Source organism: Myotis yumanensis, unplaced genomic scaffold, assembly GCF_028538775.1.
Source record: "Myotis yumanensis isolate MYYU_CA2020_CCGP unplaced genomic scaffold, mMyoYum1.0.hap1 SCAF_3, whole genome shotgun sequence".
In the NCBI taxonomy this organism is placed as follows: Eukaryota; Metazoa; Chordata; class Mammalia; order Chiroptera; family Vespertilionidae; genus Myotis; species Myotis yumanensis.
In genome coordinates this window covers 169,209,689-169,236,455 of record NW_027223754.1, presented here as the reverse complement: position 1 = coordinate 169,236,455, position 26,767 = coordinate 169,209,689, and the positions used below count along the sequence as shown (strand labels likewise).

General features: G+C 39.4%; 1 protein-coding gene across 2 annotated transcripts in view; it reads right to left on the bottom strand.

Moving 5' to 3' along the window:
- The window catches only part of NELL2 (neural EGFL like 2), a 338,372-nt gene that overhangs the window by 89,225 nt on the left and 222,380 nt on the right, over positions 1–26,767 (bottom strand). For both annotated transcript variants that reach the window (XM_070410390.1, XM_070410389.1), the window contains exons 15-16: positions 12,938–13,060; positions 9,913–10,008 (exon numbers count right to left, since the gene is read on the bottom strand). In XM_070410390.1, the coding sequence (XP_070266491.1) occupies positions 9,913–10,008; positions 12,938–13,060 (219 nt within the window). The remainder of the gene's footprint in view (positions 1–9,912; positions 10,009–12,937; positions 13,061–26,767) is intronic.

Genomic DNA, 26,767 nt, shown 5'->3' with positions numbered 1-26,767 from the left:
CAAATCAAGGACTATTTCAGAGGAAGGCTTACCAACTTAGAGAGAAGATATGCTTTGAGCACCCAAGTTAACTCACATGTAGGATATGGTCAAAAGCCTTTGGAGACAGTTTTTTTGTTGTTGTTGTTCTTTTAAAAAATTTTATAACAGGAAAAAGTAATGTTGTGGTCTAAATCCCTAATTCATCTAAAGTTCACGAATACACACTCACTCATCCAATGTAATGCAATCACTTTTATCATTAGAGACCAAGTGGGAAGTTCAGATGGGTCTCAGCAAGCACGACTGGAGATCCCATCTCAGGAGGAATCAACGGATCCCTCCATGGATGTGTTCCCAGATCACAGAAGTCACCAAATGGTCCGCTCTGCGTCTTGTCTCTTCCCTTGAGAAATTCAGATCTGGGAAAATGACGTCACTAGGCACTGAAAGGATCAGAGCTGAACATCCTTCATCCCAAATTTTATGTATTACAATAAAGTTTATTTAATGATTTTTTTGTATATGAAGTTTAGCTAGAGCAAAATAACTTTAAAACAATGCTAAAAAAAAGATCACCTTTATTGGTAAAGCAAAGGTATCTAAAGTTTTTTATTTTCTTTTTTATATATTTTTTCAAAATTTTTACTCAGTCTCCCCTCCGCCCCCCCCCCCAAAAAAGATATACATGGCAATGGAATTTTACTGTGAGTCAATTTAATTTTTTTAAAAAGATATGCTATGTAGAAATGTTTTGAGAATTTTCTCTTGCTTCTGAATTTTTTCAGTAGTCCAAACAATATACAATAATGTAAATTTCTGAAAAATATGCCTTTAAACAAAAGCTATGTAATTACGAAATTAATTCAATATATTGCTTTAATGATGAAAAATGTGCTAATTTAACCATATCTGAGAATTTAATATAATTTGACATTATTAATAATAAATGCTAACTGTACATACTACTAGCAAAATAATTGTTACTATAGATGAATCAAAGGATTTTTTCCCACCTATACTATAACACTAATAACATAAACTTTTAAAAATCAATCAACCTTGGTAATTTGAAGTTACCTTTGAAGTAAAGCAACATTCATAGATATCACATGCTTCATTTGATCGTTTTGAAACTACAGATATTAAAAGATACAGAAACACTTAGGAATGCACCTTAAATTTATATTCATTTAACTACTCACTAAAAATAATTAAAATCTCATCTCATGTTTGAATAAGAAACCCATTATTTTACACACTGGTGGCGGGGGGGGGGGGGGGGGAGAGAAGCCATTTATCACCACAGTGTCTGACCTCCTTTTCTTTGATATTGCAACATTTTTTTTTTTTTGGTTTGCCATTTGCTACCAACTTTTTCCCAGTTATAAACATTTAATGTGATTCAAGTCAGCATTTACTTGTAGGGAACTGTCAAATCTTTAGAGTTATATTTCACTCATGATTGAAATATTTACTTTTAGCATAATCAGACAGCTTTGCATATTAATTAGATCAATCAAACATGTTTGCTGAGGTTTAGCAACTGCGCAATAAGTACAGGGTGGCAGTGATAGAGCTGGTAAGCCTCAGTACATAGATTTCTAATACATTTTATTGTTATCCAAGAAATAATCACCCTGTTAAATCCAAGTTAAACACCTGATGACTATTAGGATGTTTAATTAAAAATGAAGTTGTGCTGTGCATGTGGGTGATTTTACACAGTGGCTAAAAAAGAAAGCCATGAAAAATTAATTTTAATCAGTAAAAAGCATACATGTAGCCCCTTTGTGAAGTTGGTAAATCGATTCAAGCATTTCACTAATATATACATGATGCATAAATAGAATAAATAAATTAGGGGAGGTCACTCAGGGGAGACTTTCTCAACTAAAGTAACAAGTGTTAGTAAATGTCATGCACATTAAAATTGTCTTTCAAAACCCAGTAAATCCTATTACTTCATCCTGAGCAGTTCCATTGTGAGGGCCCAGCAGATGGCCACTGGGCCAGGAATTAATCTCCTTTCTAGGCTCTCAAACAGCATCCCATGTCAGCAGGCCAAATGTAGGCCATTTCTCTACTAAGGAAATCTTGACAATCTGATATTTTCCCTACCTTGGGAGAGGAAAACTGTCACAGTGTTCATTGTTAAAGACAACAGGATTAGTTGGCAGTTGACAGGGAAGGAAGGAAGAAATGGAGAAAAGAAGGAAAAAGAAACAGTGGACCAGGAATTGGAACACTTGAGTTCTAAATTGCAGAACTGTACCTACCATGAAACACCATATGTAAGCTCACTTCTCTGTGCCTTAACTACCTCATCTGCCATATGAAAGTGCAGAAATGACCCTGACGGCCTCTTTAAGCTAATACTCAAAAATGTCCAGCAGGTATGGAAACAACCACATCATTTTTTTTTCCTTCTCTTCTAATTGATCACTTATTTATGCCTTTAAAAAAATTATTCACCAAATATTTGTGAAACGCTTAATAAGTTGCAGGCCGCATAATATGTCTCATAAATTCTAATGTGTACCAGATACACTCTTTACCCCCATGAAACTCAATGTCTGAGGGGATGGGAATGAGTTTAGGAAACAGAGGGACAAGAAGGTAGATAAGCAGAGGCTAAATATTGAAGGGCCTTATTTGACACTAGTGGCCCAGTGCACAAAATTCATGCACATTAAAAGAGAATTAATTAGAGGAAATATTTTAATATTGCTATTTGCCCTTTTTCTATGATAGAAGTGTCAGAGATAAAAGAAAATTAGTAAAATGTATATGAGAATCTTCCTCCTGTCAAAGACTGGGGCATGCTGTGGGACCCAGAGTCAAGTCCCCACCCACCAGTGTGCACCTTGAAATTACGTGAAACCCAGACCCAGCCAGCCTCACCCCTGTCAAGCCCTGCTGGGTGGGGAGTGCAGCCTCAGGTCCCCTGGCCTGGTGCCAGGTGGGTGGCACAGCCTCAGGTCCCCCATCAAGCCCTGCCAGGTGGAGGGCACAGACTCAGGTTCCCCGTCAAGCCCCGCCGGGCAAGAGGTGCAGCCTCAGGTCCCTCAACCTGGTGCCGGGGCGAGGGGCACAGCTTGAGGTCTCCCATCAAGCCCTGCCAGGTGGGGAGTGCAGCCTGAGGTTTCCCCATCAAGCCCCACTGGGTGGAGGACGTGGCCTGAGGTCCCCCTGCCTGGCGCCAGGGCAGGGGGCGTGGCCTGAGGTCCCCCGTCAAGCCCTGCCAGGCAGGGGGCACAGCCTCAGGTCCTTGCTGATCGCTCCTTATGGCTCGTTATAGGAACCCCGCCTCCACTGTGGGTACAGCCATATTGTGTTATGGGAACCCCGCCTCTGTTGTGGGCATAGCCATCTTGTTATGGTGTGAGGGTCAATTTGCATATTACCTCTTTATTATATAGGATGTTCAGAAATGTGACCTTTATCTTCAGGGCAATGGGGTTTGCTGAAGTATTTTTTCAGTATGGGGTGATAAGATCTGTGCTCTGATATTCTGTGGAGACTGGAATGCAGAGAGCTGTACCTGAGAGTCATGAATTATTATAGGACCAGCTGAAATGGAAAGAAATGACCCCAGTATAGAGAAGCAAAAGGACTTGATTGGATGTGAATGGCAATTATAAGGGGATGAGTCCTTGATTACTGGCCAAGAAAATTCGGTGGATAAAGCTGCCAGTCACTGAAATAAAGAATAGAAGTGAAGAACCAGGTTTTTGTAACAGAAGTGAGAGAAGAGATAAGTCATAAGTCATGGAAGAGATGATGAGCTCAGTTTAGGGCAGTGGTTCTCAACCTGTGGGTCGAGACCCCTTTGGGGGTCGAATGACCCTTTCACAGGGGTTGCCTAAGACCATCAGAAAACACATATATAATTACATATTGTTTTTGTGATTAATCACTATGCTTTAATTATGTTCAATTTGTAACAATGAAAATACATCCTGGATATCAGATATTTACATTACGATTCATAACAGTTATGAATTACAAAATTACAGTTATGAAGTAGCAATGAAAATAATTTTATGGTTGGGGGTCACCACAACATGAGGAACTGTATTAAAGGGCCATGACATTAGGAAGGTTGAGAACCACTGGTTTAGGGTCTTTTGACTTAAGCTACCCAAAGAAACAAACAGGAGGCATTGGATATTCGAATTTGAATCACCTACCACAGAATAAAACAGCGGTTAGTTCTCTTTATGATTCATGAAAGATTCTCTCCCCCCTAGTTCTTAACTATTTAGAAATTACAGATCCATATGAAATCTTTAAATGGTATGGGTTCTCTCTGCAGAAAAATATACACATACATAGAAATTCAGGGAATTCATGGGCCCCCAAGTCCATACATGGGCCTGAAGGGGTCCAGGAATTCCAAGTTAAGGATCTCTTGCAGGGGGCGGAAAGAAGGCAATGATTAAAAAAGGAAGTAACTCTGAGTTTCTCGCTCTGAGTAAATGAGAGAAACAGAAAATGGTTTAATTGTTTAGTGTTAGTAGTACCAGCAATGCCGGATAGCAGATATGGCAAAAGTCTGGCTGGATGCTCACCAAACCAGTTTCATCTTCCTGGACTTTTGGCTCAACTACATGTTCTAACCACCCTGAATCTCTGTGATTATGTGTCCATCCTCATGGGTTTTCCATATAATGGAGACAACCAGGGACTCGGTTTGAGCAATCCTAATCCCAATCCCCCTCAACTCTCACCATCTCCACATTTGGCAGACTGAACTGAGATGTGAGTGGCAATAATATACTTTTTATAGCAACCACTGAAATTTTGGAACTTGATACAGAAGCTGATGTTAGTTATCTTTATTAATTAAGTAAATATCGATAGTAATAACACCTGTCATGTGTCGGTCCACAGGTCAATAAAATAATTTTATATATCTTTTTTATTTTCTTAATAGCACTTATTGTTACCTAATGATATTTTACATATTTCTTTCTTTTCCTATTTGTAGCGCCTCTATATCCCTAGACCAAAATTCCCATGCAGACAGGGTCTCCATTTTGTTCACTGCTACATCCTGTTTCTAGATCAGTGCTCAGCATATAACATATCCTAAATAAATTATTCGTTGAGTAAATGAGTGAAGAGATTATTTTTTACATGGATCTCTTCTCATCTAAAGTTATTTTTAAGAGCACAACTGCTATGTATAACTCCATCAACAAAAGTGATGGTGTTGGAAGGTGCGGGGTTAGGAGTTAACCTGGAGCAGTAACTAGGACAGATGCTTTGAGGCAAATAGTAGTATTACATTTTCCCAGATAGGAGGCAGGAATGCTTGCTTCCCAAATAGTGAAATATGATCTTGGGCTGTAAGATCCTAGAAGGCAGAGATAAACTATGACCCATTGTCTCATAACACTAACTTTACTCAACGGTATGTAAGTTTTTTCATGTATTATAAAATAGAAAAGAATGAATTTTCAGGATAAAACATAATTTTTTTTTAACTTCGCAATAAACACTGAGTTTTAGATTGATTCTTTTTTCTTTTTTTCTTTTATTTACTTATTAAGTGATTACATATGTGTCCTTATCCCCATGGTACCCCTCATCCCACCCACTCATGCCCTCACTTCCCTGTTGTCTGTGTCCATTGGTTTTGAAGACATTTCCTTTCCCCTTGAGGCTTTTCTGGGCCCTCCCTGGATGAAGGTGTTCTCTCTCCTCTGGCATTAGTGACTTTAGTAGAAACTTGGAAAAGTACTGACACAGAGGAAATGTCTGGGTTTAGGAGTAGAAAGGCATTTATATCAAGCTGCTAATTCTGTGACCTTAGGAAAAAATGTAATCATTCTGAACCCAAATATTCTCATTTGTAAAAGGAGAAAATATCTATCTTGGAGGAGACTTGTGAAGAATAAGTTGATGCATAGAGAGTACAAGACGCTGAGAAGTTATGTAACTTGCCCAAGACCACATAAAAGTAAATGTACAACTAGATTATGAACCCATGTCAGTCCTTCTCAAAACCCTAGGCTGTTATAGATAGCTACTAGGAGTAAGTCTGGAATCATCTTATTTTTTTTTAGATTAGAAGTTCAAAGATAATTAAATAGAGAAAGCTAAATATTCTATTGGGTTATTTTTAACTCTGGTATTAAATATTACATTGCTTAAATTAATTTTATATCACTCCATATTTTTATAATCACATCACATTTCTTTTCCAGTAGAAGAATGACATGTGAAATTGGACATGGCCATTATTCATCCCAGATTTTCAGAGACAGTCTTTATTTCAAAATTCCACATGAATGAAATGCTCTGAAAAAGTCAGTATTTCAGTGCATCAGAAGCAGTACAAAATACTGTATTCAGGAAAAATGGTCTCCAGAGGTGCTGGTTGATACATAGGATCACACTGTACCTGGTGTGGGTGTACTACTGGAGATCACAGGATAAAAACCTTATAGAATCATTGGATTGAAAGGACCTGATTTTGATCTAGCAAATCCTGTGATAGTTAATTACTGGAAATCTGTATGTTATTTTACTTATTTTTAATTGATTTCAGAGAGAGGTAGGTAGAGAGAGAGAGACATCAATGATGAGGATCATTGATTGGCTGCCTCCTGTACTGGGGATTGAGCTTTGACTGGGCCCGTGATCTGACCTGGAATCAAACCGAGATCTTCTGGTTCATGGCTCTATGCTCAACCACCGTGCAACACTAGCCAGGCAGAAATCTGTATTTTAAGCACGTTAACAAGCTCTATGGATGATTCACATGCACAATGAGCTTGGGAATGCCTGACTTAGGACATGATCCCTTTAAAAAAGAGTACCACGAATTAAGGGTAGTCACTATGTGTTTTCTATTAGAAACCTTTGTAACCAATTGCAGTTTGAAAAACACCACATAGAGGAAGTTGTAGAAAGAAATGATCTAGTGATGCAAGCCCTCTTGTGAGCATCCTTCTGTGAACAGTGGCAGTACCTGTTCAGCAAAATGCTCACTTCCCAAATGGAGCAGAACATTTACTGTCTCACATCCTGACCAGTTGGTGTTTTTATTAAACCAGATGACTTTGCAAGTAGGATCGAGGCAAGACATGCACTGCTTCTATGGCGCTCAGATTTGTGGATAGTGCCCTGAGATGGAAACCCCCAGGCACTGTTGGCAGCAGCTCTCTCCTGGGAATTATAACCAGACTTTCTGAGGTCATCTGCTGGTAGGACCCACTTGACCCAGAATAATCAAGACTACTACTAACATGATTTCATTAGGACCTCCTACTCAAAACACTCTTTTTATTCTCAAGGTGTATTTCAACTGAAGAAACATCTTACTTGGGGTCATAAGTTATATATAAACTACATGTATTTTTTAAAATATGTTTTTAACATAGAAAACCCTAAAGACTCCATCAAAAAACTACTAGATTTAATACATGAATTCAGCAATGTAGCAGGATACAAAATTAACATCCAGAAATCTATGGCTTTTTTTACACCAATAATGAACTCACAGAAAAAGAAACAAACAAACAAACAAAAAAACAAACAATCCCACTTACCATTGCACCAAAAAAATTAAGATACCTAGGAATAACCTTAACTAAGGAGGTAAAAGACTTGTACTTGGAAAACTATAGGTCATTGAAAAAAGAGCTAGAGGAAGACATAAACAAATGGAAGAATCTGTGTTCATGTATTGGTAGAAGCAACATCATTAAAATGTCCATACTACCCAAAGCAATCTACAAATTTAATGTAATCCCCATTAAAATACCAATGGCATATTTCACAGACCTAGAACAAACTCTCTAAAAATTCATATGGAATAAAAAAAAGACCCCATATAGCCACAGCAATCTTGAGAAAGAAGAACAAAGTTGGAGGGATCATAATACCAGATATAAAGCTATATTACAAAGCCACTTTTCTGAAAACTGCCTGGTACTGGCACAAGAACAGACATATAGACCAATGGAACAGAACAGAGAACCCAGAAATCGACCCAAGCCATTATACTCAATTAATATTTGACAAAGGAGGCAAGAGCATACAATGGAGTCAAGACAGACTCTTCAATAAATAATATTGAGAAAATTGGACAGACACATGCAAAAAAATAAAACTAGACCACCAACTTACACCATACACAAAAATAAACTCAAAATGGATAAATGACTTAAATGTAAGACAGGAAATCATAAAAATCTTAGAAGAATCCATAGGCAGCAAAATATCAGACCTATGTCGTAGCAATATCTTTACTGATACAGTTACTAGGACAATGGAAACTAAGGAGAAAATAAATAAATGGGACTACATCAAAATAAAAAGCTTGTGCACAGCAAAAGAAACCAACAAAACAACAAGAAAGCCCACTGCATGGGAGAACTTATTTGCCAATGTTATATCCGATAAGGGCCTAATCTCCAAAATTTATAGGGAACTCATACATCTTAATAAAAGGAAGATAAACAATCCAATCAAAAATGGGCAAAGGACTTAAATAGACATTTTCTAAAGTTGACATACAGAAGGCCAAGAGACATATGAAAACATGCTCAAAGTCACTAATCATCCAAGAGATGCAAATCAAAACAAAAATAAGATACCATCTCACACCTGTCAGAATGGCTATCATCAAGTGCTGGCGAGGATGTGGAGAAAAAGGAACCCTCGTGCACTGCTGGTGGGAATGCAGACTGGTGCAGCCACTGTGGAAAACTGTGGCGTTTCCTCAAAAAATTAAAAATGGAACTCCCATTTGACCCAGTAATCCCACTAGGAATATATCCCAAGAAACACCAATCAGAAAGGATATATGTACACCTATGTTCATAGCAGCACAATTTACAATAACTAAGATTTGAAACAGCCTAAGTGCCCATCAGTAGATGAGTGGATTCAAAAGCTGTGGTACATCTACACAATGAAATACTACGCTGCTGTAAAAAAGAAGGAATTCTTACCATTTGTAACAGCATGGATGGACCTGGAGAGTGTTATACTAAGCGAAATAAGTCAGTCAGAGAAAGATAAATATCACATGATCTCACTGATTAGTGGAATATAATGAACAACATAAACTGATGATCCAGAAACAGAGAAGCATCAAACAAACTCAAACTTCAGAGGGAAGGCAGGGGAGGGAGGGGGTTGGGGAGACAGAGATCAACCAAAGGACTTGTATGCATGCATATAAGCATAAACAATGGACACAGACACTAGGAGGGTGAGGTTATGTGCAGGGGGAGGGGGGGTGGCCAGGGAGAGGTCAATGTGGGAAAAAGGAGACATATGTAATACTATATGTAATACTTTAAACAATAAAGAATTTAAAAAATAAAATATTTTTTTAAAGTTTCTAGTATTAGTATCCACCAGAAAGAGTAAGTAGAATGGACTTAAATGAGAAATTATTAAATGAGTAGAAAACTTTAAATATTTTGTAAATAAGCAATAAGTGAATATTGATTGGGCTAGGTAAAGATTTATTAAAAATTCTCAAATGTGAACGCAGAAGGTAATGCGTCCTAGGATGTGAGTTGGCCATGAGCTTGAAGTCTACGTTTTGATATAGTTATATAGATTCCAGGAAAAATGAGCTCTAAATTAGTAAAATAAATTGTGAAGTATAAAATCCTGGGCAATCCCACACATCTTGCTGAAAATGTTTAATACGCTTCTAGTTATAATAGCTGAAAAATCTCCTTAGAGTCAGATTGAGGAACTGCCTAGTGAATATGCATCACTGAAACCCGTTCCCTCCTCCCTCCTCCCTTCTCCCTATTCCCTCCTCCCTCCTCCATCCTAGAAGTTCCTTATTAATAGCTCCATGCTCTAAGAGCCCACACGAAACATTATTTTCCTCATGGATTACTTTGTACATTAGCGTAAAAATTCATTTTCTAGCAGATGGAATGATATTCTTACCTGTTTCACAGCTGGGCCCAGTGAAGCCTTGTGGGCAGGCACACACATTAGCAGCAATACAAGCTCCTCCATTCCTACAGCCATCTTTGCAAAATGCTAAAATAATTCAGATACATGACGTTAGCACTTTAGAAGGAAGTAGTTCAAGATGCTCTAAATCCAGCTTTTCTTTATTTCCTTAGAGATGTGGACATCAAATTATAAATGCTATTCTAATTTCAGATTCACACAATATTTTCCAAACAGCACCATTTCTAAAACAATCTTCTTTCCAATGTTAAGAAAGAAATTTCACCTGTAAAATAAAATACTGAACTTTCTGTTTAAGAAAAAAAAAAACAACAACAGCAAATGAATTAGAATTAGGATTTCACATCATTATAATAATCCAGCTTGAAATCAAACCTAAATATGGCAGCTATCCTCTGTAGTTTTAAGGAGCAAACCACTGTCTAGAGAAAACAATAAGAAAATAATAGGAAATGACTAAATCCTATGAGGCTCTGATCATTCCATACACTGGCCAAAGTGCCAAAATATTACAGCAGTGGTTCTCAACCTGTGGGTCTTGACCCCTTTGGGGATCAAACGACCCTTTCACAGGGTCGCCTAAGACCATCGGAAAACACATATATAATTACATACTGTTTTTGTGATTAATCACAATGCTTTAATTATGTTCAATTTGTAACAATGAAAAAACATCCTGCATATCAGATATTTACATTATGATTCATAACAGTAGCAAAATTACAGTTATGAAGTAGCAACGAAAATAATTTTATGGTTGGGGGATCACCACAACATGAGGAACTGTATTAAAGGGTCACGGCATTAGGAAGGTTGGGAACCACTGTATTAGAGAGATGCCCCAGCTTTCAAAAAGTTTTAAATCAGTCTTGGTGATGGATTAGCCAAGAGTAAGAAGACTTTGCTGTAGGAGTCTTCAGAAACAGTCTTGCATCCCCATGCTAAGGATAGGTCAGGCTCCAGGACCACGGGCAAAGACACTGCAGAGCCTGTTGTCTTAGAGTGGATTTACAAGTGAGTATAAAAAAATAGTCAAGGTCTGTGCCATTGTAAAGGTGATCTTTGGAGATATGCTTCCTTCAAAGAAGGAGAGAAAAACAAGATGTATGAGACTGAGCCCCCTGCCACTTTAGCAAGTTCTTTGGCTCTGTGAGGCTCAGGGGCTGTTCCCTCAGCCTGGCAAGATCTGTCACAGGTGAACTAGACCAGCTAGTTACATTCACAGGGTCTTTTCCACAATGCTCTAAATCAAGCATGTCAAACTCACCGCCTGTGGGCCGCATGTGGCCCGCAACAAATATTTTTGCAGCCCAGCCAATGTAACGGTATGTAAGAAACATTTTTAATAAAATGTTTGTAACTTACTTTTTACAATATCCTGTTATATACATAATTATTAATAACAAACTACAACATTCGCTAATGACTGATTACTATCATCGTGTTACATTCATTTTCCGTACTTGCCTTACGAGCAGGCGCACTATTTCTCTCCACTAATACTAGCAGCGAATATTTTAGCAGCTGATTGCAACATCATTAGTCTTGTACTGACTTTTGTGGTGTATGAAACAGGAAATATTTTGTTTTTGGAGAACAAGAAAAATAGGTTTATTTGCATTACGCTTATTAATTTGTGCAGTTATCCATTGTCTGGTAAGTTAATGTTCAAGAAAAAAATGTTAATTTTTATTAAAATGCTCTATTATTTTACATTAAGGATTACTCATTTATTTCAGCCCTTCATATTCAGCATGTCTCTATCTAAATAAACCTACATTTCTATGAAAATTGAAGCTTTTGTTTTTTGGGGGCCCACAGAAACTTGAACCTTGTTTATTTGGCCCGTGTTAGCCTTTGAGTTTGAAATGCTTGCTCTAAAGCAAAGATTTCCATAGACTTTCACAAACCAGAGTAATCCTCTGGCCCATCCATATTTGAATCCCAGTATTATTGTAGATCAGGTCTTAAGACCCATGCTCGAAGGCCACTGCATTAATAGCCACCCTTTGTTACTTCCTACACACACACACACACACACACACACACGCACGCGCGTGCACACACGAAAGCACATGCACACACTAACAGTGTTGTAGCAAATTAATTTTAATAAACTCCAGGATGATGGACACACTACATTTAAAAAATGGGCAGTTTAAAGCTTAAAATGCCTAAATTAGACAAATAAAAAATAAATCTATATGACATAATAATGAATATGGACTTTATCCTATGGGAGTTGGCGGAGGTTCCAAAATAGAACCTTTATTTTCCTAATGAAGTAGGTGGTAAACTCATCTGATGAAGTACAGAGAGCGTTGGTGAGAGAATTGCCATTTGGTGGTGAACTCTAGCTGGAATAGCCACTGATGGAAATGAAAATCTGAGCCCAACAGGACATTTAAAAGAATTACTGATTGGTATTGACAAAGGAGCTAAAATGGGAAATTATAAAATGTAGAGATCTAAAATTCCCAGTTAATTACTATCAACAGCTCAAGAGATTAGGCAGAGAAGAAAACCCGTGAGACTGGCTCAAAATACAGATATTTCACAGTTGAATGTGATGCTGCCAAAAAAAAAGAGAAAAAAGATGGTCATGTTTGGACTAAAAAAAAAATCTTAACCTAGAAGGAGACTGATAAATAGAATGAAAATGGAGGGTCAGAAAAATTGAAGTTCAAGAGTTGTAGGCAAACTGGAAGCAGAGGGACTTGGGTTCAGACAACAAAATGTCCAGGATGTAATCAAGGAATAGAGATGCAAATCACTGTGGTTGAGGTCAAGAAACATTAAGTCAAAGTTGTTGAACCATTTGGCCAATTAACCACTGATGTTAACCAGGAGGAAGACTATGAGCCACACTGCGAAGTTCTCAATGTGTGTGGATAGTGCACAGGAGGCAGATAACAGTGATGAGAAGGGGTGGAGGGAGGTAAGGATGGCTTACATTATGCCTAAAGGAAGAGGTGTTGGCATTGAAACCTTTTACCTTTGCACGTGGTTCCATTCCCCGTATAGCCTGGTTTGCAAACACAGTTGTGTCCTCCAACAGTATTGAAGCACAGAGCATTTTCATCACAGTTGTGCTGATTTGTGACACACTCATCATGTTCTGAAATGAGGAATATAATCTGGTTACTCAGAGATACATTTTCAAACTGTACATGCATCTTGGTTACTATATAGTATCTTTTCCAAACACAGGTATACACAAATCACATATTAAGGAATAGCATATAGCATAAAGTACTGTACACTCCTCTTGAAGTACATATGTAGTTCACACATCCACAAACCTTGATTGCAAAAGGATTTGGACAAAAGGCCCATGGATGGAAGGAATAGAGAGAGAGAATAAGGAAGGGTGGGTATCAACTCTCAGAAGGAGATCCCAAAGCTAGCTCTGTATGGTCTCTGTGGTTAATATTTCGGGAGTTATTCTCATTAAACACATCTGCCACCTAAGTCTTTCCTGTAGCATGAGAAGGGTGGCAGGAAAGAATGTGAAATTGCATTGCTTTGTGAACTGTGACCTCCAGGATAATGGAGCTGAGGCTTTGGGAGTGAGGTGCGGTTAACACCCACATCCACACTTGCAGGCACAAAGATGCAAATGCAAACTGCAGGGGAAATATCTGACCTTCCGAGTAAGTTCCCTCCTCCTGCAAAGATAGTACCAGACTTCTGTTACCTGAGGCAAACTTGTCTTTATAATACGAACAAATATAAACTTTAAAATATACAATCAACGTGGTACTCCCTTTAACTGTGTGTTGCTTGACATTTTTGTAAGCAAGAAAGCATTTGATCCTCCAGGACCCCTGGAAGGGAGTCAGGACCAACACCATTTTCACCATTTTAAAGATGAGTCGGTGGTGGCTCAGCATGCTTAAGCAGCCTGCCCCAGTTCACAGGAATATTGTAACTTCAGAACTGCAGCTCAGTGTTCAGCAAAAATGTAAATGTAAGGAGTAAGTACAGGGAATACGAGAAAGAAAACAGATCTAACATCAAAATCAAGATGAGTAGAAATGAAATATAAGTGAAAAATGCACACAAATTAGTTCAGTCATCCAAAATCTTTATTTATTACTCGGACTCTTATATAAATATTATTTTAAAATAATGTTTAAAAATTAAAATTAAATATATATTTTAATATGCTTACATAGGACAAGCTATTCATTCACTATGATGTAAACTAGAGATTTTCAACGTTTTTCATCTCATGGCACACATAAACTAATTATTGTAATTCTGATGCACAACAAAAATACATTGTATTTTTTGCCAATCTGATAAAAAAATAGGTATCATTTTGATTCATTCATAATGGATGGCTATTGTCATGTTGGCTGTTGTCATTTTTCCATTTAACAATTTAAGGAAAAAGAGGTAAGTGCCCCTGACTAAATAAGTATTTCATATTTTAAAAATTCTTGCAGCACACTGGTGAAAATCACTAATGTAAACCATCAAAGCAAAAATAAATAATTACCTTTCATTTTAGAACTCTTTGTATTCTAGACAATATGTCATAATAGTACTATACCTGGAACTTGGAAAAAAATTCTTTTGGCATATACAGTTAAGATTAGACTTATTTCAACTAATAAAATAGAATTCTCTGTGCTTTGTTTTGTTTTTTTAAAGATTAATATTTCAAACTAATATGTCCTGTGTTACATAAGCACAAAATTTTGACAATTTTAATGCTAGCCCTGTAATAATCTTAGAGATTATTCCCAATAATTTTTCATAGGAAAGAGTGATTTCAATCAGTAAGGTTTTATAATTGCATGAACAGATATTTATTTTATTCTCAACATTTCTGGCTGAACTTTCCCAAATTGTATAAAGTTTCACTCTGATTATCTGGTATCAGAACATTTCATAGTTTTTATGAATCCACACATATTGATGACAGCTTAGAAAACAGCTGGATCACACACGGGTTTCCTAACTGGGGCTATGCTTAGACCACCATCAAATTTCCAAGCACTCTACGGTCAGCCCCCCCTACCTCGAGTTCAGCTGCCTAAAGCAAACTAAATCCATACCTGCTGCCAACTTGACCCCAGAGCACCTCAAAGTGCAGCACTGCATCTATAAGCCTCTATATGGACGGCCACAGGCCCTTTTAAGACAGCTGCCGATCGATTAGATGCTGCTTTCATTCCTATCTCAGTTGTCTTATTAATTAGAAGGTACTCACTGAGTAGAAGTAGGGTCTAAAAAGATTCAGTTTAGTGATGAGTATGATAGTGTTCAATAAACATTAAATAATTACACAACCTGGGATTTGTTTTTTTCTGTTGTCACTGACTCTCAGAGTCACTGAAATGAATGAGTGTGCTCTTAAACAATTCAAGGATAAAAATAGTTTCCAAGTTTTGAAATACAATGGCACCTTGACATACATTGTTCCCTATGCCTGTTGTGCCTGCCCTATGATTCTCCTGGGAAATTCTTACCACTTTGAAAGACATCACTAAAATGTCATGTTTTATGTGACTTATTCTCCTTCTCCTGCAGAGTTAGGGGCTGCTGTCTGTTTTCCTGGCCCCATATACAAGGCTCTGTAATTCTATTTTACTAGAGGCCCAGTGCACGGATTTGTGCACTGGTGGGGTCCCTCGGCATGGCCTGTGGGGATCGGCCAAAACTGGCAGTCCAACCCTGCCTGCCACTCCTGCTCATCCCTGCCCCACTGTGCCTGCCACTGCCACCTGGTATCGCTGTGTGTATGTGTGTGTACACACACACACACACACACACACACACACACACTAGGGGCCCAGTGCACAAATTTGTGCATCTTGAAAGGAACTGTGGGCCGTGAGGCTGCAGTAGGCACAGGAGCGGGTCTCAGCCCATCCTCCACACCCTGACCTGGCCCCACCCGCCCCAGCCCCTGGTCCCCTGTCTGCCAGCATCCCTGCTTCTGTCACCACTACTTCCACATGCTGACAGCGTCAGCCCCACTCACACCTGCTCTTGGCACTGGCCCCAATTGCTCCACATGGTCAGCAGGTGCAAGCAGTGGCTACTGCCCTGATTGCCCCTCAGGAGCAGGGGGAGGCAGAGAAGTCCTCAGGGGCAATCGGGGCCAGCAGCCACCACTTGCACCCACTGAGGGCGCAGAGTGATAGGGGCCAGTGCCAGGCACCAGCAGCAGGTGTAATCAGCGGCTCCGGCTCCAGCTGTGGGTGCGAGCAGGGCCAGAACCAGCAGTGGGTGCAAGTGCCAGGCAGGACCGTGGTGCACAGGAGCAAAGAATTTTCAGTAACCACTAAAGGATCGCCCTGATGACAGTGACTGGCGCCCACCTTGGTCTGGCACCCCCTGCTCACCTGTTCCACCATCCAGCCATGGCCAACTTCCACCACGTTCCACACTCTGCCCCTGCTGCCGATGCCTACCATGTTCTGCGCACACCCCCTGGTAGTCAGACAATGTTATAGCAGCCGGTTGTTCCACCATTTGGTCTATTTGCATATTAGGGTTTTATATATATACTAGTGGCCTGGTGCACGAAATTTGTGCATGGGGGGGGGGGTGTCCCTCAGCCAGGCCTGCACCTTCTCCAATCTGGGACCCCTTGGGGGATGTCTGACTGTCTCTGTGGGATCGGACCTAAACCAGCAGTCGGACATCCCTCTCGCAATTCGGGACTGCTGGCTCCTAACCGCTCACCTGCCTGCCAGCCTGATTTCCCCTAACTACTCTGCCTGCTTGCCTGCTCACCCTCGACTGCTCCCCTGCCAGCCTGCTCATCCCCAACTGCCCCCCCTGCTGGCCTGCTCACCCCCACCTGCCCTCCCCACTGGCCTGCTCGCCCAACTGCCCCCCCCCCCCCAGCCAACCTGATCACCCCCAACTGACCCCCACTGATGGCCTGCTCACCCGCAACGGCCTTCCCCTCTTGGCCCCTAACTGCCTCTACCTCGGCCCTGTCACCATGGCTTTGTCCAGAAGAACGTCCAGAAGGTCTCCTGAAAGGTCTCCCAGTCTAATTAGCATATTACCCTTTTATTAGTATAGATAGAGGCCTGGTGCATGGGGCTAAGGGCTGTTTTCAGGCTGGCCACACCCCCTTCAGGGTGGGGGTCCCTGCTGGAGTGCCTGGCCAGCCTGGGTGAGGGGCTGAGGGCTGTTTTCAGGCCCCTTCCTCAGTGGCCGGCCCGGAGGACCCAAGCCTCCCAGACACTCAAGCTGGCTCTGTGGCCACCGCCCACAGGCCCCTCCTTTGGCCGACCCAGGCTGATGGGAAGCTTGGCTTCCTCCATCGCCAGGGGTGACCCAAGCCTCCTGCCTGCTCAGGCTGGCTCCGTGGCTGCCGCCATCTTTGTCCTGCTAATTTGCATATTCCCTCCTGATTGGCTGTGGGGTGTTGTGAAGGTATGGTCAATTTACATATTTGTTTATTGTTAGTATAGATAGATATGTGTGTTTGTATATGTGAATATATATATGTAGATAGGTAGATGTAATATACACATTTAGATTTACCTAAATGCAAATGTTATATCCTATATAATAAAGAACTAATATGCCATAACGACCGATCAGCAGGAGGCTGTGTGTGCAGCGAGGTGTGCACGGGTGGCCGCACAAGGAGGCGGGAGGTGGGGCACCTCCTCGCAGCAGTGGGAGGTGGGAGGCGGGAGGCAGAAGGTGGGAGGCAGGAGGCAGGAGGCAGGAGGCGGGAGGCGGGAGGCAGGGAGCCTCCTCATGTGATTTCAATCACTTGCTAAGCCTCTAATATAACAATAATACTTAACTAATCACTTAGTTTCAGTGATTAACTTCTAACCTGGGTGAGTTAATGTATGTAAAACCATTTTAAGACTCCACACCCAACATGTCATCAGTCATAAGAATAGATAGCCTGACCTAAATTGAGCTTTAAATTTGGTTTTAATATTGAGCTGTTTCCAGAATGAATGTACTATCTAGAGAAAAAATGGCCATTCTAAAATTTACATAGCTTTGCTCATTATGATTTCAATACAGACATACAATACACATAGCACATGTTCTGATCAAGAATTTCACTATGATTCAAAATGCAATTACAAAAATAGTAAAAAGTAATTATTTAAATACATTTACATAACAAATATTTTTTCTTCAATATCTATTGTATATTAGAGTCTTCTTAAGATAAAAAGTTAGTTATAAATAGTAGCTGCTCTCAAAAAGCTTATAGTTTGGTTGGAAAGATAAGACAAAAACACAAATGCCTTTGGCACTGGCTTCATTATAAGAAATACTAAAATAGTATTTTGTCTAAAGAGGATTGCAAAGATCAAAGGAGAAAGTCATTGCTGGTTGAGTCAGGTGAGAATTCAAGAATTACTTGCCCTGGCTGGGTGGCTCAATTGTTGGCGTGTGGTCCCATACACCAAAAGGCTGTGTGTTCAATCTCCAGTATGGGAGGCAATCGATTGATGTTGATGTTTCTCTTTCTCTCTCTCTCTCTCTTTCTCTCTCTCTCTTTTCCTCTCTCTCTGTCTTCCTTTTTTCTAAAAAAATAGATAAAAATATATTTTTGGGTGAGGATTAAAAAAAAAGATTTATATTGTCTACACTGCTTCTTCTTCTCTGTCCAAATCTAGAAATGTTGGGAAAACAGCAGCTACTATAACACACAGGTGTAAGTTCTACGAATAAAGCTGCTTCACTTTTCCTGGGCAAAAAGGTTCCTTGAATATAGATATACATCGAATAAATTCTCTCTTCAAATGTGGCAGGATATAGTTCTAAACATAGCAACAAACTATCTCTGGTCTGAACTCTTATCTGATTATTAGGAACCTAAGGGCAAGCTCCCACAGACTTAAGACTGAATAAGCAAGAAAGCTCAAAGAAATGTAAATTAAATTCAAGGAACTTATAATATTATCATCAAACTATACATTTCAAATGGTGGTTTATCTCAAAATGTTCAGCTGCTTAGTCATTTTCTCCTTCTGTTTCTCTAGACCAGAAATGCTGCCACGGACAGGTGTGTGTAGAAGCTCATCCATGAATTCCATTCACATGTGACCCCACCAAAGTAAACATGTAGTTATCTGCACTGGCCTGTGAGGAGCATCAGAACAAGACAGCCCACGAGCCTGCAACACTGAGACCTCTGGTTTTATTCCATAAAGTACGGCAACAGCTGTGAGTCCTCAGATGAAAGATGCCGCCTCTATTCTGACAAAGAAAACAACTCTTAGGACATGTCCTCAGCTCCTTAGTACAGTCACAATATGGTTTCTGTACAGCAAAGTTTTTCAAAATGAGTACAAACTGAGTTTACAGAATGTCCTATATAACAACTCAACAATCCCTAGGTGGTGTGTGGGCCTATGAAAAAGAATTGGAACTCTCTCCTCCCTTCTCCCTCTTTCCTTCCTCAGATACTTAGTGGTCTGGCATATGAAGACATGGTGCTCGCTGCCACCAGCAACACAAATCCCTGCGACCGAAACATGGATGCCCTACCGACTACTGATTTTTAGGGAATACTTTTACAATTCATTAACTGGTTTAAAACACCCTCTATCACTGTTCTGCTCTAGGACCCTAAGTAAATAGGAAGGAAAAAATAAAAAAGAAAATGAAAAAAATGATACACTGTTTGAACAAACAATAGCAGGGAGGCAGAATGACCTTGCTCCTAGTTCCATGGCCCTGGAAAAGTTAGCCAATCTTTCCAAGTTTAAAATGAGAAAATGAGGACCCATAGTAGAGAGCTCTGTAAGGAATAAACTTCAATGATGAATGTAAAGACCCTGGCAAATAATAGATATGAGATAAATATTAGTTACCATCTCATCTACTTCATCTACACCCGTGGGAAAATTTCTTTTGCTTTACTACCTACATAATATCCTCTTTTCTAATTTAGTTCTGTGGAGAAAATCTAAATGACTCACAGAATTTGGCCTCTTCCTAATCTTTTCTGAAATCAAATACATTTTGAACATTTTTCTGGTTCCCAAAATACCATTACTTTCACTGGTTACATCAAGAAAAAAATGACTGCTATCATACTTACTCATTCATTTTGTTTCTTATGATTCCTTACTTACTCACTTTCTATTACAGAGAAAAATCTATTTACTACAATGTCATTTTAACAGAAACCCATTTTTAACACCATTGAAGTAGCTAGGAAATGATACTTTAAACCTGCTCAATGTCCACATTAGCAGCAAACCCACTGAATCTCATTTTTAATACCTACATATTTTTTGTTCACGACTCAAGTTTCCTGTTCACTGACCACACCGATTCAATACTTCTTGTTATTCTTCAGTTTGTTTGGCAACTAGAAATTGGTTTAGAGTGCTTCCCTCGGACATGCCTGGTTTACTTCCTTCTAGTATTTCCACTGGTATGCTCAGCTTCCTGTCCTAATCCTTGTTTGATCAAGAATTTTAACAACCAAAGTACATTCTCATCTGTTCTGAACCCTGACCGTCACCGTAAAGGTAATCTAAATTCTGATTTTATGGTGAAAACTTTTGTTTTATTTTGTGTTTTGTGAAATAAGTTTCTGTCTGAACACATTGTAGGGCAACAACATTCTTGTGACTGTCAGCCGGATGATTTACATTTACCCTCTGCAAGCACGCTGACGAGGCTCCTGCTCCAAGAATGCCATGCTCTGGGGGATGCGAAGGATCCCGATTGGGGCTTGTGAGCTCAGGGACTTTTGACCTAGTGGAGTACCGGTGATGTGAACAGAGAACTGTGATATACTGAAGAAGATGTTTAGTGCTCTAAAGAGAAAATAGTAATAATAGTAACAACAATGGCAGCAGCTAATTCCCAAGTGCTCACTACATGCTACAGACTAGAGCACTAAGAGTTTTATATGCAAACCCCCTTCAGTGGTCCCTAAAATCTTTTCAGGGAGGTACTAGTATTATACCTATTGTTCAAACGGGAACACAGAACTTTCTTACAGCAAATACATATCTTTCCCAACACCATATAGTTAGGAAGTGACAAGGCCAGGATTTGCTTTCAGTGTTTTAAAAAACTATGACCTATAAGCAAAGAGGCTTAAAGAGGAAGAGATGAGGACTGACAGGAGTCTGGGAAAGTATTATGTAGGAAATAGGCCAAGCAAGTGGGTCTTGAAAGATAGCAATGGTTTTAACAGAAAAAAAGGGCAAAGATAGGAAAGAGCATCCCATGAAGAGAGAACACAGGTGTGAAGAGAAAAGCATAGGGTTGGCAGGGCCATGAAGTGCTTGAGCTGGCCAAGGAGAAGACTGAAGGCAATAGTAACAAATCAGTGTGGGTGGGGTCAGGAACACAACATGATTTTATCTGGTAGGTAATTAACACCACTTGGAGCTGTACTATCCATTCATCATGTGGCATGATAAAATTAGAGTTGGTTTTTGGGGAAATGAACAGCAATGTGTAGATGAGGAGAAACTAACTTTCCTCAGCAAAGTGGGTGTCCCATGTTAGCAAGGTAGCAGTTCTCTGTCTTTTTAAATCTTTCTTCCTTTTATTCTTCTCTCTTAGAGTCAGGGTTAGATTATTATGGAGAATTGAGACTGCGGTGAAGCAAAAGGTTAAGGAGGAAGAGAAGGGAGAAGAGGAAGAGGAGAAGGGAAAGGGGAAGAAAGCAAACAGACAGATACTGAATGCTTATCACTGTGCTGAGTAATGCACATGTGCAGCATAGGAAGTACTAGAGGACACTGGAAGAATAATTGGGAAGCTAGGACCAAAATCATAACATTCAGATCCCTTTAAGGAAGGGATTATATATACTCATTTTATATATCCCAGTCCCTATGCTTTTGTGGAATGAAACTGAGTTGAGTAGAGGCCCAGAGGTAGAATAAACAAAGTGATGGAGAAAGAGGGACAGATTTAGACACAGAACTGATGGTCCTACAGTGAATCAATTTTTAAGCCAAGGAGAAGAAGGCATTTAAAACAACTCAGGTTTCAATCTGGGTAACTGGGAAGTATGGTAGTGAGCTGAATAGAAGTTAGAGGGCTTCTTAGTTTTAGGGATTTTGTTATTCTTGTTTTGGTTTGAATTGGTTTTTATGGCAAAGTAGACAATAGAATTAAGAAGTCAAAATATAAAAATAAAAATCATATAGGAAGCTGAATTTTCTCTACTGATGGCGACGATAAACTGAGTAAACACTCCCCATTCAAAATCTGTCTGCTAGATAACCACCTAGAATGGTAAACCCTTGGGTCTAATTCATCAATTGTCCTCAACATCCAATAAAATGACTGGAACAAAATTGGTCTCCATGAATATTTGTTAAAGAATGAATCAATCACTAAAGATGTGTGTCTCAATCTAACATGCAAAACATTCAGAGCGACCTGCTAATGCAAAATATTTGAGTTACTATAGACCAGCGGTTCTCAACCTGTGGGTCGCCAACAATGAAAATACATCCTGCATATCAGATATTTACATTACAATTCATAACAGTAGCAAAATTACAGTTATGAAGTAGCAACGAAAATAATTTTATGGTTGGGGGTCACCACAACATGAGGAACTGTATTAAAGGGTCGCGGCATTAGGAAGGTTGAGAACCACTGCTATAGACAACCCGTATATCTCCTGCATTCTCTCCCACTCCCCTCAGTGGCTATGCTGCTCTTTATTCAAATGCCTGCCCCATCTTCACCCCTTTGTTCTCCACACATAATCCCATCAACAACTCCACACAAAAAAGCTTCAGGTCATCAGGAAAGAACATCCTCAGATTTCACATCCACAGATAAATCGATGCCTAAATCTATCCTTAAGCCTTTCTCCCTCTCCAGCCAGGAATCTGGAAGCCACCAATGACTTCTCTCTCCTTCCTCCCACACACCACATTCAAGGTCCAATTCATCTGGATTCTACTAGTATTTTTTGGGCAGTTCTCATTTCCATTCCCCCATCTCCATCCCTACTGCTGTGCAATTGCCCAAATCTAAAATATCTCCTTTGGATTACTGCATAGCCTCATGATGGCAACATTACCCCAGTTTTGTTCCAACCCCAAACAATTATCATAATAAATGTTTGTTTGTTAATCCTTATCCAAGGGTATTTTTTCTATTGATTTTTAGAGAGAGTGAAAGGGAGGGGGAGAGACAGAGAGACAGAAACATAGACGTGAGAGAGACACATTGATTGGTTGTCTCCCGTATGCACCCTGACTGGGGCCAGGGATCGAGCCTGCAACCAAGGTATATACTCTTGACCAGAATTGAACCCAGGACTCTTCAGTCCCAAGGGCCAATGCTCTAACCCCTAAGCAAACTGGCTAGGACTATAATAACTTTTCAAATAAAGTGTGATTTCTTCTCTCTCCCCCCAATTTTCTCTTACCTTTTTTTTAAGTGACACACTTTTGTTTTTATGTACCATCAAAGTATTGTTTACTCATGAAGACTTACATTATGACCATTTGCTCTTACCAAACTGCATCATTTACAACTCCCCTATTGAGTTATTTTATTAGTATAATTTATTGAGTGTCTACTAAAGGCCAAGTATCATACCAGCCAATCCCTGTATATTTCACACATGTGTGCCTGCTTTTTGCCCTTCCCCACTTTCTTTGCCTAACTCTCCTACTACTCTCCCACTCAAATCAAACAATGGCTTCTTCTTCAGAAAACCTTCCTTAAAACTCTCAGTCTAATTTAAATGAGCCCCAAAGAGCACATAGAGCCTCGTGCTTAATTGCATCTAAACATTTAAAAGCCAGAATGTGTAGCAAAGATTAAGGACTTTGGAGCCAGGCTGCCTCAGTTCAAATCCTGACTCTGCCTTTAATTAGCTGTCAGATTGTGAACAAAATTACTTAATCCCTCTACATCACAGTTTTCTCCTCTGTTAAATGGACCTACTAATAGTACAAGAATAAAATCTGCAGCAGGATCTGGAGCAGTACCCAGTAATCAAATGAATATTTCTGTAGTAAAAGTATGACTATTCATACTAAAGTGGAGAGAGATGAGAAATAGCATCACCTCAGATCAAACTTTGCTATCAAGTGAATTTTAAAAATAAACATTCAAGTTCCACAGCTGTCTGGAGTTTTTTGGAGTTCGGAACTGCGGATAAGGGTTGTGTATCTGTATGTTTTGTATAGAGTTGCAAGGCTTAAATGAGGCAATGTCTGGAGAGCACTCAGAATAGTCCTAGTGCAAGTGAATGCTCCACGAGTTAGCATTACATAGCCTCATCACACTGTCAGGGATTGTTAATTCTTTTTCCCACCCCCTCAGGACACGCCTTATAACAGGGAATTTCTACTCTAGAGCTTTGAATCCTCAATTACTGCCATGACATCTGACGCGTTTTAGGCACTTGTTAAATGTGAACAAATGGATAATGGTCAGGCTTCAATCTGTAGGAAATCAATAATTTCAATTTCTCCAAGTGTTAAACATCTGGAGTTCATTGCACTCACCAAAAATCCATGCAGCATACCTGAGAGTTTACATTTAGAGCAGTACCTATGCGTTGCTTCAGAGATCGTGATGGTTAACTTCACCAAGACAAAAGTTCAAGGTTGCTGGTGTGATGTTTTCATGTGAGTGCTGCCCCTAAATTTAGTAAGAGGCATGTTTTTCCATTTATTGCCATTTATTTGAAAGAAGGAAAAGGCTTTCACTAAGCTAATAAAAAACCTCTCTTGGTGAATAAAATCGCCCCTACCTAACCCCATGTGATCTATTCTTTCATTGACAGTTCTGAGGCCTGCCTGCTTTAATATCTGCAAAAAAATAAGACCAGAGAGCCTGGCAGGTGTGGCTCAGTGGTTGAGCATTGACCCATGAACCAGGAGGTCATGGTTCTATTCCTTGCCAGGGTACATGCTCGATCCCCAGTGGGGGGGCATGCAGGAGGTAACCAATCAATGATTATCTTTCATCATTTATGTTTCTATCTCTCCATCTCCCTTCCTTTTTCTGAAATCAATAAAAACATAAAAATTTAAAAATAAGACCAGAGAGAATAGTCAACAAACTACACCAGTAAAAACTATCACAAGATCAAATGCAATATAAAAAGGAACTTCTGAAATATACAGTTATCTAAAAAAAACAACCACAGTTTTCAAACCCAAACAGTCTTCTGAATGCATTTTAAGGCAATTTTAGAAGGTTTCCACACATGAAGCAGACACTGTATTCTAATCTTTTGTCTTCCAATTTACAGAAAATAAAATGATTTCTCAGATTTTAAAGGGTTAGGACTATGGGGCAAAGAATGCCATTAACTTTTTCACTTTGGGACTTCATTTTATTTGATTTTTATTCGTATTTTTTTAATTTAAATTTTATTTTTCAATTACATTTTACATTCAATATTATTTTGTATTAGTTTCAAGTGCACGGCATAGTGGTTAAACAATCTTTACAAAGTGTCCCCCATCCCCCCATATTTCTAGTACCCACCTGGCACCACACATAGTTATCACAATATTATTGACTATATTCCCTATAGCTGTACTTTACATCTCCATGAATATTTTTTAACTACCAATTTGTACTTCTTAATATTTTCATCATTTTCACCCAGTCCTCTAACACCCCTCCCTTCTGGCAACCATCAGTCTGTTCTCTGTGTCTATGAATCTGTCTCAATTTTGTTCATTCATTTATTTTGTTCTTTAGATTTCACATATAAGCACAAGTTAATTTTAAAAATGAGGTTCATTACAGAATTAATCTCTTTTAGAGCATATTATTTGAGTCTCTATCACACAAAATATAAGATACAAGGCTATTTTCTATTCCAAATTATATATTGTTCTTCAATATCCTTGGTTAATATCTACACTAATAAAAGAGAAACATGCAAATTGACCATCCCTCCACTACACCCACCAGCCAATCAGAGCAAGTATGCACATTAAGCCATAAAAAGATGGCAGTTAATTTGCATATGCAGGAGCAGAGCGAAGACTGAAGACAGCATAGAAGGAAGCCAAGAGCTGCAGAAGGGAGTGAAGCTGCAGAGAAGCAAACAGGGCAGCAGAGACTGGAGCAAAGCCCTTCTCTGCTTCGCTCTGGCTGCAGGAAGCCCTATCCTTGCAGGAATCTTCCTGCAACAGGCCTCTAGTGTATAGATAGATAGATAAATAGATAGATCGATATATATATATATATATATATGGTGCACTTTTATTTCATACTTCTGTGTTTATTGTGTGCTTCAGAGCATTTAATTTTTTCTGACATTTTAGACCTAATATCCTTTAATGTTTGTTTGCAATGTGTTTATTGGTTTTATAAATGTGTTCAGTTCTATTATGCTTATGTAGAAGTCATGATTGTTAGATGAATAAGGCAGAATATTTGCCCTCAAGATATTTATAGATGTTGCTTTGCATAAAATAATAAACATAAATGTTTATTTGTGTGGGCATATATGTACCTATATGCATTTGTATGAATGTGAATGTATTACTGGGCTGATGGTTGTGAGCGCAGTGTAGGTGGCGGGAGTCTCTCCTGCCTCTGCGGCAGCGCTAAGGATGTCCAACTGTGGAGAGTGAGCCTAAGCCATCAGTCGGACATCCCCTGAGGGCTCCTGGGCTGCCAGAGGAATGTATGACTGCCAACTTCTAAACTGGCAGATGGATATCCCCTGAGGGGTCCCAGATTGTGAGAGGGAGCAGGCTGGGCTGAGGGACCCCCCAAGGGCACAAATTTTCATACACCAGGCTGTAGTATATATATAATGTATATTGATTAGGTATATATAGTATTAGGTAGCAAGTTGGTGATGAATTTGCACCTGTGTTTTGTTCAGTTCTTG